At 40.9% G+C, this 16271-nt stretch overlaps 1 protein-coding gene across 3 annotated transcripts in view; it reads right to left on the bottom strand.

Moving 5' to 3' along the window:
* Nucleotides 1–4072: 4072 nt before the first annotated feature.
* Rab11fip2 (RAB11 family interacting protein 2) overlaps nucleotides 4073–16271 on the bottom strand; it is a 37447-nt gene continuing 25248 nt past the window's right edge. Inside the window, exons 4-5 of one of the 3 annotated variants that reach the window (XM_051199643.1) lie at nucleotides 14430–14475; nucleotides 4073–8237 (exon numbers count right to left, since the gene is read on the bottom strand). In XM_051199643.1, the coding sequence (XP_051055600.1) occupies nucleotides 7989–8237; nucleotides 14430–14475 (295 nt within the window). In that variant the 3' untranslated portion in view covers nucleotides 4073–7988. The remainder of the gene's footprint in view (nucleotides 8238–14429; nucleotides 14476–16271) is intronic. The other 2 variants (XM_051199645.1, XM_051199646.1) reach the window with 2 other exon arrangements.

Below are 16271 nucleotides of genomic sequence, written 5' to 3'. Positions count from 1 at the left end.
TAATATTTAAGACAGAGCTAGCCAATAAGAAATGATAGTAACTGGCCAACAGAATTATATCTAATACAGCATCTCTGTGTGTTATTTGGGGATGGTGCAGCTGTGGCCCCAGGCTACCAGGAAAAACCTACTGGTAACAATAGCCTTCTTGGCTTCTTAGCACAGTAACTTCTTGTGGTAACTATTCTGAAACCTGCCCCTGAAGCACAAACTCTTAGAAGCATAATCCCAGTTCATATTGATGCCAATACTTTCACTTCAAATCCTATAAGTGGCATTTTCACATTTGTGTGCCCAGTTACACTCTCCCGTGTATGTGCCAGAGGCCAGGGGACACTGTGTCCTGCCCTACCACTTTACAGCTCATTCCTGTGAGACAGGGCTTCTTGCTAAACGTAAAGTGACACCCAGCAAGTCTCCACCTCCCAGGGCACAGGCCTGTGCATGGCCGTACATCAGCACTGGGGGGTTTGAACTCGGGCTCTCACGCTTGCACATCAAGCAAATTTTCCTTACTGAGCCATCTATCTCCACAGCTCCTAAAATATCATTTGACACTTGCCTGAAATTAGAGAAGGGCTTAGTTTTGGAAAGCCCCCTTGCCAAGTTTCAAATCACAGGGTCTTCCAAGTTAAAATACACGGGTTGTCTCCATCGCAAACATGGCCTGCATACTTCTTGCTTTGTGACTCATTTGCTGTGTACATCTTCAAAATGTGCATCGTGGGCTTCAAATGTTCCTAGCAGATGGCCTCAAGTGCTGCACATTATATAGCATATTAAGTAACAAATGTAAACACTGTAAACAAATGCGTCACAGATTAAAATGTTACAGCCTTTAAAATCATGAAAGATATTAAATAACAGCACATTAATAAACTTTTTAATGTAAACATAAAAGTCCTAATGAAACTATGAGATTAGCCAACTACTCATGAAATGATGTACCTTCTGGTAGGGTCCCCCAGAATATAACCTTAATAATACAAAGTTGACAATCAATTTTACCTTGAGCTGGGGCCACTGTTTCTCCACCCGACTCCCAGGACTCTGCCTGCCATCTCCACAAGGCCTAGAAAGTTACTGCAATAAACTGGACACAAGCCCACTGTGTTCTTGTAATATGTTTTTCCTTTTTTTTTTATTTAAATGTGAAACAAGCTTGTTTTACATGCCAATCCCAGTTCCCTCTCCCTATCCTCCTCCCCCCCCAACCCCTATCCTATTCCCTTTCTGATCCCCAGGGAGGGTGAGGCCTTCCATGAGAGATCTTCAAAGTCTGCCATGTCATTTGGAACAGGGCCTAGGCCTTCCCCCTAGGTGTCTGGGCTGAGAGAGTATCCCTCTATGTGGAATGGGATCCCAACATCCATTCATACACTAGAGATAAATACCGATCTTAAGCAAAGTTTTTATGTAAAAAGGCTGCAGTCATAGGTCCTAAAGGAACTTTCTAAATTACTTACACTCTCTAGTCTAGGCCCCCTAATATTAGGTTTCCACGAGAGATGAACCTAAAGAAGACACCAGTCATCATCTAAGGGTTAGCCTAACTGGTGTAAACACAGGGGGTCTGTCAGTGTATTCACACTGTTAATGTCACCAGGCATTCTCATGATGAACAAAAGATGAAGACATTCTCCTACCAGATACGGCTTCAATCACCTGAACGACACCTTTTCTTCTGGCAAGAACTACATTCCAGGGATTAAAATTCAGTCACCAGGCCTGGTGGCAAGTGCTTTTACCTGCTGAGTCATCTCTCTGTCCCTCAAATCAGGTTCGATTATGAAAAGGATAGAAGGTTTTTGTTTGTTTTGTTTTGTTTTTATGAACACGTTGCTTGACAAAATGATAGAGACCATCACAAAAAGTCAGTAAAGGGCCATTAAGCAAAATGGCCACCTCCACTTATCATTTGGCTTCACCATTCATCTTAGAACATTTAATGCATTGTGTGTGTGTGTGTGTGTGTGTGTGTGTGTGTGTGTGTGTGTGTGTGGTATAAATACAACACATTTTCTTACCACACAGAACATGGATCCTTTCCTCATTCCTATGCTAGTATCTGTGTCTTTGACTTCACTTATGACCTTTTTGAGGCTAGAGAAAGGCTTGAGAATTCAAGTCATTAAGTTCCTAGATGCTGATGTAGGACAAGGCTGTGCATACCAGTGACTCAATCCAGACATATTTGCTCACCTGGGTAGAACCAAAAATATGATAGAAATTTAAGTAGCTAATGTATAAAATATAAAAACTCTTAAAAAAGTATTAAATGGAGAAATGGCTCTGCTCTTAAGAGAAGGACCTGAGTTCCAGCACCTATGTCAGAAGGCTCACAACTACCTATCATTCTATCCCCAAGGGATCTGACACCGCTGGCTTCTAATACCTCCAGACCTGTGCCCAGGAACTAAACAGTTTCAGGAAAGTGCTTGTGGTTTCATTGTTCGCATGATATCAATTCTCTTATACTTTCCTTGTCATGTATCATAATTAATGTGTGTGGATGAAGTCACTGTACCAGTCAGTACCTGTGAGCATGTTTGCTGGGTGAGTCTGAAGTCTCCTGCTCTTCTATTATTAACAAGGGTACAGCAGAATTTGAGTGACATGGAAGCTATAATCTTTGCTATGCTCGTTTCTTTAAAGAATTCACCAACTTTAATATTAATATTATCAATCAGACATTACCTTGAATTTGACCACTATACAGCAGAGCTGTGTTGAAATCCCCTAAGAAGTCCATGATCTTGTTTTCTGCCATGAATCCTGGCATATGGTGGGACTACCAAGCGATAAAACCACTGAACATTTAAGCATGAAACTTTTAGTGTATTAGAAATATGAGACTATGAAGCACTCTGGGTTCAAACAGTTAATTGTAAGCAACTGTGTATCCACAAAAAGATAAAAGTGTGAAAATTTGTTATGCAAGATTATTTGAGGAAAGCATAAAATGTGAGGCATTTGGATCATAAGCCCATCTGAATGTACCATTTCTGAGAAAAATTACTTCATGCCATTGGCTTTCAGCTTCTAAACTGCCCTCGAATGCCTTTGTCTCTATAGACTGAGAGAGTAGGCTAGAGCTAGCTAGTAGAGAAACAGGCTACAGAAAACACCATGGAATAGAAGGGGCGGGTTAAAGACCCCACAAAAGCCAAGGACTAGAGAGTTAGAAGATAGCCACTTTGCAGAGAAAGCTCTTGCTCTAGAGAGACCCCACTGAGACCTAGGACTACACATGATCCACATCTCAGAATCTAGACTATAGATTCTAGAGCCACACAAATGCTGCATGCACTGCAATCTACATGTCCAGATACACGAGTGCATTTGCAGATGTAAGAGCCAGTTTCTCTCGGGTGGAACCTCACACGGACAGGTATGCAGTTATGATGGCCATGATGATAGCTGTGGACATGTGTGGTCTCAGGCAAAAGTGGAAGATAAAAGGCTATGGAAACCTTGTGTTTGGCAACCCAATTTACTCTTCCTTGACTACAATTTCCTCCAGAACCTTGTGTCTTCTTTGCCTCGGTTGTGAACAATAAATCAGGTGACCCAGAAGAAGAGAGCTCTTGCCACGGGCCTCAGCCTGGATGCCAGCATACATGGGGCAACCCCCCACACCTCTTGGAGCAAATCTCATGGCAGAGTGTACGTATCTCCACAAGTGCTGACGAAAGCTCGCTCTTAAGTTCTTAGAAACTTTTCTGGGGCTGGGTACATAGCTCAGAGAAAAGGGGATTGCTATGAGAGCCCGGGTGGCCTGAGTTTGATCCCCAGATTCCACGTAAAACCTGCTACAGCAGTGCAAGTGTCTGTAATTGCAACATGCCCCTATGGAGGTAAGGGAGGGACCTATACACATATTCTCCCTGCCCCCCCCCCACACTAAGTTAAAAGGTACTTGACTTCCACGTGACTGTTCAAAGCCATATTCCCTACAAGACAGGTCTGGAGGCCCCAACACAACCTGTCTCATTATCAAGAGACAATGAAGAAGCCTATAGAAATACATAATAGGAAGAGCTTTACAATAAGAAATTCTGATGACTGGATTAAGTTTAAACACTTTAATCAATTATAACAAATCAATTATCATATATAAAAATTCTGACTCATGCATCAGATTACGTAAGTTATACAACTGTCACATTATACGATATTTATATACTTTTGTACCTGCAAAAATGTATATGACTTGCTAAGCATTTACTTAAAAAGGTAGGGGTGATACTCTTCAATTATAAACAATGCTAACATCATTCCAACACTCGCTAAGAACATACATTTCTAGATCTGCAGCATTTTTTTTTTTAATTCCTCACAGTACATACAATCTAGAAGCTCCATAAATTAAAAGGCCCAAATGTATCATTAGGGGACAGATTTCAATTCCATTGTAAGGGTTGATTTTTTTTTTCTTTTTTTTGACAGGGAAAAGTAAATGAAATAAAACGTCAACTTTAGTTTAATGCTTGAAGAGCTTCTACACATCTTATTAAATACATCAGGAAGCCCTTCGTATGCAGATTAATTAGTGAAGGTGCTACCTATTGCATATTAAATACTTCCAGGGACAGCGTCTGGATTATTAGAGTTATGAATCTGTGAAGATGGGGCTCTCGGTGTGTGCTGGCAGACCCTCTCCAGGCCACCACGAGCTTACGGTACAGCCCTTCCGTCTGCTGAAAAGATGAAATGACTGGGCATGCTCGCACCTCACCCACACACGAGTGACACCGACTACACCTTTATGAACGATGAGCACACACGTGGCAAAGAGTTGTCACTTGCTTTCCCAATCCAAGGGAAGCTGCTTTTATTGGGAGGAGGTGGGGGAGGAGATAAAGCTATCCAGGAAAAAAAAAAGCTTTAGTGTAACAGTTAGTTACTACAGATAGATACTTAGCGACAGCATGTCTTCCATTTTATTTTTTGTTTAAGATTCTCCTTGTTCACGAATAGACACTCACTTGGGCGGGGGTTAAGCAGGAGTGGGGAGATGGTAGGGGACATGGAAAAGCAGGGCTGTCACTAATGAGCTTATTTACTTAGGTTTCCACTCGTGAAACCCTTTTAAATACAAGGTGACATTTTCACAGCTGGAAAATTACAACTAGATCTTGATTTACTGCCAAAAGCAATACACATACTTATGTATAATCTATGAATAATACTACATTCGTGGGAGGAGGGCAGATGCAGAACACGGCAGCAAAAGGCAATGCTTCCAACACTTACCATTAATGGGTTACATGGCATCTTATATACAAGTCTAAGCAATGGCCTTGGTGTTCGAGGAATACACAAGTCCCAGAAGCTGGGTGATGTAGCAATACTGTCAAGCTGAGTTTAGAACTGGGAGACACTGGCTGTAAAATACTATTATGTAACAGAAGTGTGTTAGCTTAAATCAGGCTTGAGAGAAGGGTTGAGTCTGTGATTTAAAAAAAAAAAAATCTTCTTGTCAGTACAAGTGGTTTTGAGCATGTATCTTTAGGCTAAAAGTAGAAATAAAATATCCTTTAAAAACCTATTATGCATGCATTGTTTACTGAAACATACATTTTATTTCCACATCTAAGTTAATATAAAAATAAACCACTAGAATATTTTGTGTGACATTTGGAAAATAAACCAATCATCTACTTGGCCTTCTTTCTATAGTTCCCAGCCCACACTTAGGTCCAGGCACGGCCACATGCTATATATCACTTGTTTTATTTCTAAGTTTGTTATGTTGACTATGATAAAAACATTAAGTTCACGAGTGCACACAACATTTTATGGAGTGTAAATGGATACTTTTTATTTGTCTTAGACTTTTGTTTTTAATGTGGGAACAATAACTGTGCCTTAAATAAACCTCACTGCCACTGGACAAAGCTTCATTTTAGATTCTCAAGAGGAAAATACCCGTCAGCCTAGCCAGTCACCAAGGGCAGATGAGTCCACAGACACAGATTCTTATAGAGGAGAAAACTGTGGCTTATAACTTACTGCTCATAAGAAGGGCGGTATCATTTGAATCGTGCTTTTCAGATGAGATTTATGGAAAACTTATTCCCAGGGTAAAACAGACGACAGCTTGAGTTCGCTTGGCTAGTGCGCAGCACTACACCTGCAGGTATCTGTCACAAAGCTGAGGACACAGATCTGGGTGCTCTAAAAAGTTCAAGTCTCAGCAATGACATGGTGAAACTATGCTAAGAATTTTAAAGATTTGGTAACGTCTAATATATGTTAATTTTAAATGGCACCATTTCAAAATAATATTTACCAGGATCTCACGTGGGAAAATCAAATCTATACTAGCCTTTGAAGTTTGTTATAGAATCGCTTTAATTATAAGTGGGAGAAAAATTGATTTTAAAAAGCCATTTTTCCTTCTCTGTTTTAACTGTAGAAAAGTATCTAAGTGTGTATTTGGGAAAAATTCACTTCAAAACCCATGTTTTCTAGAAAACCACAGAAACTCAGAAGATACAGATAAAAAGGGATTTTGTGACTAAAAATATGAAAATCAGCAAAACTGCAGCCTCTGCTTTCATCTAACTTTCAGTGAAGTCACCACAGGGCTGAGGACACACTCACTTTGTCCTCTCTATGCAGTCTTTCACTCCCAGTTCACAAAGTCTGCCTGACTGAGGCTGAAACACTGGCGGAGATCAGCAATATTCTTACCTCATCACTTTTCACTTTAAAATTTAGGATAATCTTCTACAAATACACAAGGCAAATCCACACAGGAACTACCATTCTATGGAGGCGGGCTTACACAAAGACCACATAATGTGGTGACACATCAACTCCTCGCGGGTGGGTAGACTGGGGTGCCCTGTGCTATGATGCTGCTGAAGGGCTGCTCTCCACACCCAACTGCTGCGGTGAGTCTCTGGATCAGGGCTCAAAGGCAACCATCTGTTCTACTGCTGATGAAACTGAAGCCAAGCCCTCCATTCCTACAACGTGCTGTTGCCTTGGGTTATCTGGCAACAGACAGCCAGCCCCTCACTCCCCAGCTCATTTTATGATATAACTTAGCTGTTGTCTTTGCTCATGATCCAAAGTAGAACAAACTGTACTAGCCTATCTCCTGTTTACATTTCCCATAGTCTCAACTACCATGAGAGAACCAGCTGAAGAAATCCATGCTCCTGTGGAAAGAATATAGAGCCCTAAATATTGTCATTCCTTGAAAAGATTTGGGATCATCACGTTTTGGGGCACAGGGCTTGGGGGTGAGGGGCTGATGTTGAAGGATGGAGTTGGGTGCAGTGAATCCCTTCAAACTCAGGTTTCAGAGAATTAGGAGAGGATTGAAGCAGATTCTCCATCGAGATGGGGTGGTCCTGGTGACCAGCAGTCCTTGGTGGATATGCAAAAGCGCATTTTAAACCACGAGATCCGAATCCTAACCTTAGAGACAACCACTCATCTTTAAATGTCTTAAAAACACACGTACATATGAGGTATATGCATGTACTTTATACACAGAGACACAGGAACATACATATATGAGGGACTTGCTATGTTTTTTTTAGTAGTGTTTATAACCAGAAGTGTTCCTGATGCTAAGTGTGTCTACACTGACTTCTAAGAATCCAACAACAGTATCAGCTCTGCTTTATGGAATCTATTCCTGAGGAATAACTCATGGGCTATTGAAGGTATTTCCAGGCCTATGGCAGGCAGGGGTCCAGAACCAGCATCCATATGGTGCCATGGAACTGCTCATTCATCAAGGCATGGCCTGTTTTCAAGTGTCAGAGTGTAGAGTGCTTTACTCACCCCAAAGTCTAGACAATACCTGTGAGTATGTACAGGACCAACTCGTGTCCCACTGATGGAGGAGGGGAGGTGAAGCCTGGCAGTGTGGACTCTGCCAGTATCACACTCCCGCTCTCCTTCCCTTCTGTCTTATTCCCTCTCCCTCTCCCTTCTCAGCTATAAGCACAGCCCTGTTGGCTCCACTAGCTATTGGTGAACTTGCCAGCTTTCCTGGATGGCTCGTAGGGCACTCGCAGGATGCTGGGTGTCTCCTCCATCACCCTGACAAGGAGGTTGTCAATGTAGTCCTCTAGCTCCCGGATGTGGGTGTCCTTCCTCCGAAGAAGTTCTTTGTGCTTCACCAGCTCCTGCAGCACCTCTTCGTAGGTCAGACTCCGGTACCCAGCTGTGGCATCGAAAGGATTGTTGTCCTGGAATGAAATGCAGACCTGCTTTAGCAGGCAGAAAGGACACAGTGATAGATAGACATTAAACACTAGTCAGAATTTCATCTTCTGGTTTTTCTGAGGCTGATAAAGTTTCTCTCTGGCCATAGCTAGAACCACGGTGTCAGTTCCCAGGTGCAGCTAGTCCCAGGCAGGCAGGAAGGAAGACAGGCTAAAAGCCAGATTCGACTCTGCACCTGAAATTCCTTCTTAGACTGGGAATAACTTCTTGATCTCATAGACTGCCCATGCTGGAGAGGCCTAAACTATAACTTGAGTGTTGAGGGTGTGGCTCTGTGGCAGAGCACTTGTTTAGCATGCAGAAGGTCCTAGGTCCCATCCTCAGCATGTTAGAGGGGATGGATGGGATATGCTCTATAATTTCAAACTACAAGTTAGCCAATGTCATGAAAATAGGTTAAAACTGAACATTGGTAAGCATCTAGCACAAGAACTGCCAAGAAGCAAGAGAAACCGCACATACAGACACCACACATATAGACACTGGATTTATAGATACCACAAATACAGACACTGTACATACAGATGATATACATACAGACACCATACATATAGACATTGTGCATATAAACACTGCACATACACTGTACATTTAGACACTGCAATATAGATACTATAATATAGACACAATACACAGACATCACATACACAGACATTATACATATAGACACCACATGTAGACACTGCACATATAGACACCATACATATAGACACTGCACACATAGACAGTATACATATAGATACATGTAGACACTGCATATACACATATAGATGACACTGCACATACAGACACTGCTCACAGAATCACTCCACTAAAGTCAGCTCACATTTCCGCCTGGGCTTTTTATTGACGATGGCTATGAGAGACAGAAATACCACTCTGCTTCTCTAATTTACTGAAAATTATAAAGGCACCTGGAACTAAACCAACGGTCATGATCTATGGGTATAACTTCTGTCACAGCTGACCAGCAAGGTGAGCTTTCCCTCCCTGAGTTCCCAGTTTGATATTGTTTCCACTTTTTGCCCTGTTATCAGGGAGCTCAGAGCTCAGCTATGGCCACATTAATCGTGTCAAGACAGCTGCATGCCTCTCATCCCATTCATTTACTTAGCTAATGATACGCTAGTGGGGAAGCATCAGACCAAAGCATCAATGCAGCATAAGAGGGTATTGCTTCAAATTTTTTATTCTAACAGTGTCGTGACACCAAAATCTAAAGAAAACGACCCGCGAGGGTGAAGACGGGCCCTGTACTACTCCCTCATTCACAATGCCCTGGGATTTAGATCTCCACCACATAACGTCGAGACACAAACAACAGATTTGATGCCTTGAAAACACAGTTCTGGCCCTAAGCTCAACAATTTAGGATGATCTGTATCACTGTTCATCAACACACTTCCATTTTGCTTTAAGAAAATACCTAAAATACTAAGGAAACTAGTTTTCTCGTCCCTAGGGCAGGACTCGGAGTCTGTCCAGCAGAGGATGGGTTGAGGCCTGGGGATGTGGAAAGACTTTGTTCCCAGAGAAATTACATGCCTCTCCCATCTTCAATACCCTCCGTCTTTCACTCTATGTGTGTGGGACTTTTCTGTTAATGCCAAGGCCCCTCTCGACCATCTGTGGCCCCCACTGTGAAACCATCCCAGTCGCTCAAATGTGCCCATTCTTCCTGAAAATACGCAAACACCTCAGGCATCAGGGGTCAGGTGGCGACAGCTTGCAACAGGCTTCACACACTTCACACTCCCCATGTAGAAACGGACGGTGTGATGAGCACAGACAATGAGCAAGCAGGGATCGAGGTCTAGTGGCCTGCCACAGGCCAGGGAGACAGTGAGTGAGAGAGGCTCTGGCGACACCCACTGACCCGTCAAGCATGGGCAATACCATCCTTGATGGTCTGTAGCATTTTCCTAAGGGTAATAAGAAACTATTTAGGGCTGAAAGGAATCACTTCTTAGCTCTTCTGCTGCGATCAACTTTAAGCAGAAATGCCTTGGGGGCAAAGTTCTAAGAAACTAACATGGCCACCATGGGTAAGACCGTTTAGGGAGTAGAGGCTGCTCCCAGAACTATTGAAATACTGGAAACATGAATTTGGATGCTATAAAAACCTTAACAGTCTCTATAATGCCATGATAGAATATGCAAAGATGTTTTTAACATTTAGTAAATGTTAACTTAAAAATTCTTACCAAGACATCAAACAGGAAAATCGAATCCTTTACTAGATACTGAAGTTTATTATAAATGTAATATTTAAGAAAAGTGAGTTTGAATTCTGAAAGATGAACTTTAAACAATTCATTTTATTTATTGAAACTTTCTGAATTAAATTACTTGTGCGCCAACATTTCAAATGCTGCTCGTAAGCTTTGTAAGGATTATTCTGGGGCTAAGTGCTGGCTGTCACCTTCCCTCTTGTGTTAATTAAGTCTATAACATAATGTATTGGTTACTAGTTGTTCAGAGGTATATTATAAATTTATTAATTGTATTCTAATAAAATATAAATTGTATTTTGCATTTTTGTAATAAAGACAAGATAAATTATAGTGACTTTTTTGACTTGTCAGAAAGAAGCTAACCTTTGTGCTTGAGCACCAGTGATAACGTATAAAAATGAGGCAGGAATCAGGCCGGGCCTCACATCCCTTATCTGAGGAGGCATCTCCAACCCCTTTCAGCTCCAGAATCCTCACACCCCTTATCTGAGGAGGCATCTCCAACCCCTTTCAGCTCCAGAATCCTCACATCCCTTATCTGAGGAGGCACCTCCAACCCCTTTCAGCTCCAGAATCCTCACATCCCTTATCTGAGGAGGCATCTCCAACCCCTTTCAGCTCCAGAATCCTCACACCCCTTATCTGAGGAGGCATCTCCAACCCCTTTCAGCTCCAGAATCCTCACATCCCTTATCTGAGGAGGCATCTCCAACCCCTTTCAGCTCCAGAATTCTGTAATCTATTGATTAATTTTTTTTCTGAACTGCATTTAAAATAATAAAGTTTAACTACTATGATTTTACTTTCCTAACAAAATATTTACTAGAAAACCTGAGAATCATGGGGGTCAGGAAATTAAACAAAACGGGCTATGTTACTTATAGGTTGCCAACTTTATGTCATTGCTGTCCAATGAATTTAACATAATGGCATCTGTTAAGGCTCTCTAATTTTAATCAAATTATATGTAAATTACAAGTGATAGCATACATTTAAAAATAATTCTCATGGCTATACTTAACACTGAATCAATAATACTGGTTAATGGAGTTAATATTGTAACATTTATCTTAAAATAAGGAGATAAATGACATGCCAAAAATTTCCATTATGACGAAAGTGGTTTAAGTGCCATGACAGCAATCATCTAAGTCTCACAAGATTAACTAGTATTTCAGAGTACTACTCAATGCTTTACAGCCAGAATGAACAATATACACACATATTCCTCATCTCCTCACCCCACCCTACTTCGAAGAAATGATTTCTGTTCTTAGTGAAGTTCTCCTGTCTTCTTTCCAGGAGGATATTTTTACCCAAAATTCGGCATTAGGTTTCTGAATAGGAAAACGTCTTAGAGACACATGTACCATAAACTACACCCTGGGAAAGAATATAAATAATTAAAATAGCCCAGCCTTGGCTCCAGATTTTACTCAGTGTTTGAGAACCAAACAAATTTTCTAATTTTAGGCATACAATTCTTAAACTGACATATCACTTCACACTCACACACACACACTTATAATTTCAAAGAAAATAAAAAAGATTATTATTCACTAATGTAAACAATGTTAAAATGTTTTCTTGTTATAAAAAGTAGTTTGCTTAAAGAGGAATACTCTCAGGCAAATACAAATATTGTTTTTCAAAGGTGTGTTTACTAATATATAGGAAAAACTGAAAACTCCAACCTTAGAACCAGGAGAGAGCAAATACAGCCTGTAACAGGACAGCCATGAATTCAGTACTGTGCCCCACACTTATAAACAGCACACATTTTGAAGACATTTTCCTATTTTGAAATTTAATATAAATTTTCATTGTCTGTTTCCTTTCACAACTAATCCTTTCTCTTCTTCACATCTGCTGAAAGTAAAGTCCCTTATACAGACACAAAGACAGAGGACTGGGTAAGAGAGGAACAGTTCTCTATGAAGTTTTTAATCAGAATTTTAAATAATAAGACTCAAGTGGAAGATTCCCGGGACTATTAGCTATTTTTACCTTACACACATTATAGTCTTAGGAAATACATATATGTAAATTTTACAATATTTAAATCTAGACAAAAGCAAATTATCATGACTCAAAATAACTGAAGATTTAAAGAAAGGTTGTCCTGGTAACCAAATATTGGTGGGTACTAACTGACGTCCAGGGCGACTGGAGGAGAGAGGGAGGAGATGAAGGCCTGGCGTTCTCGGATCATCTCATTATTGTATAATGAGGGACTCTGCTCTGGGAACACCATCTCAGCTACCTTCACATCTTTTGTCCTCGTCTCTTCATCTCCCTCTCAGCTCTTAATTAGGCCTTAAAGAGCTCACACTGCCCTTTCAACTGGCTACTGCTCCTGCCCAAACACCGAGCCTCCACAGACAGGTGTTGGCACCAGCATAGCCGACATACAAACCTAATTACACAATACTCCGTCCAGAAGGAGAGAAAATAACTTGGTGGATGGCTATTACCGGAGAACTTCATGTAAATTACTTCAAACATCTTATAATCTTCAACATAAGAATTGTTCAAATACCTCTCCTGAAAACTAGTCTGTAAGGGCGCTTTTTCCTCTTAATTGTATCTTGCAGTCCATTAGCAACACCTAGTAATCCTTTAACTGTCATTTAGAATAGTCAGATTCCAGAGAAAAATAATCACACATCAAGGATTCTTTTATCACCTTTAAATCCCTGAACTAAAACAATTTTCACATTTTACTTCTTTAAAGATTTCTGAGGATGTTTTAACAGCAATAAATTATAAGATTTAGAAAAGTACAACTACAAGCACACAGAAATTGTAATTAAGGTTACCTAATAAACAATAGCTACACATTAAATCCATTTTTGATGTTGCAGTTTGTTTGAGATTAAGTAACAGCCCAGTAGAATTCATTTCACTATCTGATCAAAGGCTGACTTCATATAATCTGACATTGCTTCAAGACTGCCATATTATAAAGACGAGTATTTATGAAACATCAAAACTTAAAACTCATTTACATAAAGCAGCAAAAGCATTATCTAAAGTCCTGTGTTCCCATGGTGTCTTCACCACTCTTTAGATACACACCTGCACTTGAAACGGTTTATAAAATAAACTTTAACCCTATCTTGACTTATTTTAGGAAAACCGTATACTAGAAATTGTATTATGGAATTACAAGAAAAAAATTTAAATTAAATCTGGATCACACACATTAAGGGCAGATGGTTGAAACAGCAGCCACCGGTCTCTTTTCTATTACTTGTTAAAAATGTAGTTTTTCCCCAAGAACATCTGCCTGTATTTTTATAAAGTGATTTTCTCCATGTCAACATATTACAAAACTCAGATGTAACTGAACTCTCCTACTCAATCCTGAACTTCAGATAACAATAAAACAAAGTTACTTCAACAGTTCCTGCAAATTACCCACATCCATTTAACTAACTGCCACCACTTCTGGGATAGCTCTGGTTGGGTCTGACTTGGGAGGTATCGGGAGGCACCTATCTGCCCTTCCAAAGCCTTGCCTGGTAAACTCCAGTCTCTTGCCAGGCTGATTTCCTATTGTATGTTAGAAAGCAGCTTTGCTTTGTATCAATCCCCGTACAAACAACAAATGTCAGTCTACCTTCACGACTATAATGTGGACTCTGATATACAGCTTTCACATTAAGATCACAGGTTACAAACAAACATGTATACACTAGAGAGATGTCGATTGTAACTGCATCAGCTTGAACTATCTCTGAGCATATTTAGCAGCAACAATCACTTGTTTAATAAAGGCAAAGTATCAGTTTCACTGTCTTCTTCCTCCCCACGCCACCACACTGATCAACAAGACTTCTGCCACCAAGGTGGTCAAGAGTTTGGGGAATGTGTGTTATAGAGAAGCTAGGCTTGCTCTCTCTCTCTCTCTGGTCATCTTGTCACCCCTTGTCAACTTACCGGGATTTTCCTGAGGTCTTCGCTGCTTGTTGGATTCATATGAAAACTAAGTTAAAAAAAAAAAAAAAGCATAAAATAAAGGTTAGTTGTGACACAGTCTATGTGGTTTAAAAAAAAAAAAAAGGAAACATTTTAACCTACACTGTGGCATGTCTGTCTAAACTTAGCTAAGTGAAATTCAATTCAAAATGTAGAAAGCAAAAATCTTCACTCAACATCCTTAAAGCATTTGCAGGTTTAAACCATGAAAATCCTCCAGTTACCAAAATCAAAGAGCCGTAAATCTCAAATACATAGTTTCTAAATATCTTTATTTAAACATAGTAGCTTGCCAGAAAGATACTTCATAAAAGGAGTTCTTATATTCCTCATCTCCTATAGACATAATTCCACCCTTTTGATATATTAGTGTGGAAAGCTGAGTAAATTTAGGATTGGAAAGGTTATAAAATAAAAGAGCTCAGGCACCCGCTATTTACAATGTCAACTGTACTGGAAAAATTAACTTTCAAATCTTACCTTATCAATGAGAATGAGTCCACAGTGGCAGAAACCATTTCTGTAATTAATGTGATTTTTAAGAAGCTAGCTTCCAAAATTTAGTCAGAAACAGACCAAAACAAAACAGATCTTGTTCATTTGGAGACATCACAGCAGAATGCCACAGCCACTTTTTCCTTTGAAACATGCCCATTAGGAAGGAGACTACAACCACCCCAGAGAAGCTCAACTTCAAAGCCATCTGATGAGTGGCCATTTCACCGGGGCTCTTCCACTTTAGATTGTACCCAGCATTTAAACACTTATCCCCAGAACAGCTACAAAGCATATTAATGTCCCAGGAGCCTTTCTAGTACACACACACACATTAAAAAGAAGACTTAACTATAAGACATATTTTTCCATTATCTGCATGCTACATTAAAAATAGTCTCCTCTGAAGACTTAGGGAATTCACTTTTAAAATCTTGACTGTGTGACAGAAAGCGTGGACACTCAAAGTCTTGTCTGGAACACATCCCTAATTACAGGTACATGTCATGCCCCACATTGCAATCTCTAAAAGGCATAATGCTTGTAGGCCCACAGCAAGATTTCCTATGTAGCCAAGGTATGCCTGTTACGACTTGGGTGTGCACAGCCGGGTTTTAAGGACTGGGTGTGGACGCTTCCCAGGAAGAGAGCCTTCGGAACCACCTCAGCATTGCAGTGGGGCTGGTTGACGAAGCAGTCAACCACGAGACATGTGCCGAGACCTGCCCTGCACCACTGACGGGCTTATGTGGCCGCCACATTTCCCCATCCCTGCATGTCACCACCTGCAGGGAGTTCTGCAAGGTCCTACCCTAGTGTCATAGAATCATCCATGCCTCAAAACCCTCACAACAAAAGGTCTGCTCTGTGGCAGCAACTGCCGATGGGTGGTTTCTGCTTTCTCCGGTTCTCCATCCAAGCAAGGGGGATGGAGGGGCCACTGAGACTAGTGTCCCCTTGAATCATGACCTCATTTGTGCTCCCTGACGAGCAGCGCATGGCACTACACCCACATCCACTGGTGGACAGTCCCACGGTAGCACAGTTACAGGAAGGGGTTGGGGGGTTGGGACAGAACACCAAAGTGCTCATGAGCAGAGAAGGGGTCAAAGGCCCTGGATCTGTGGCTCTATCCCTAAGTCTGCTGCTTTGTGACCTTGAACAAGTGACTTTGAATGCATCTTGGCTCCTTCACCTGTAAAACCATGATGGCAATAACGTCTCTCAAACAAGACTGCTACTGTGGCTAGCCAATGTGAATGGACTAGCGTGGAAAACTAACATGCAGAAAGAGCATGTTCTATGTAT

The sequence above is a fragment of the Phodopus roborovskii genome, unplaced genomic scaffold (assembly GCF_943737965.1).
Source record: "Phodopus roborovskii unplaced genomic scaffold, PHOROB, whole genome shotgun sequence".
In the NCBI taxonomy this organism is placed as follows: Eukaryota; Metazoa; Chordata; class Mammalia; order Rodentia; family Cricetidae; genus Phodopus; species Phodopus roborovskii.
This window is presented reverse-complemented; position numbering and strand designations above follow the sequence as displayed.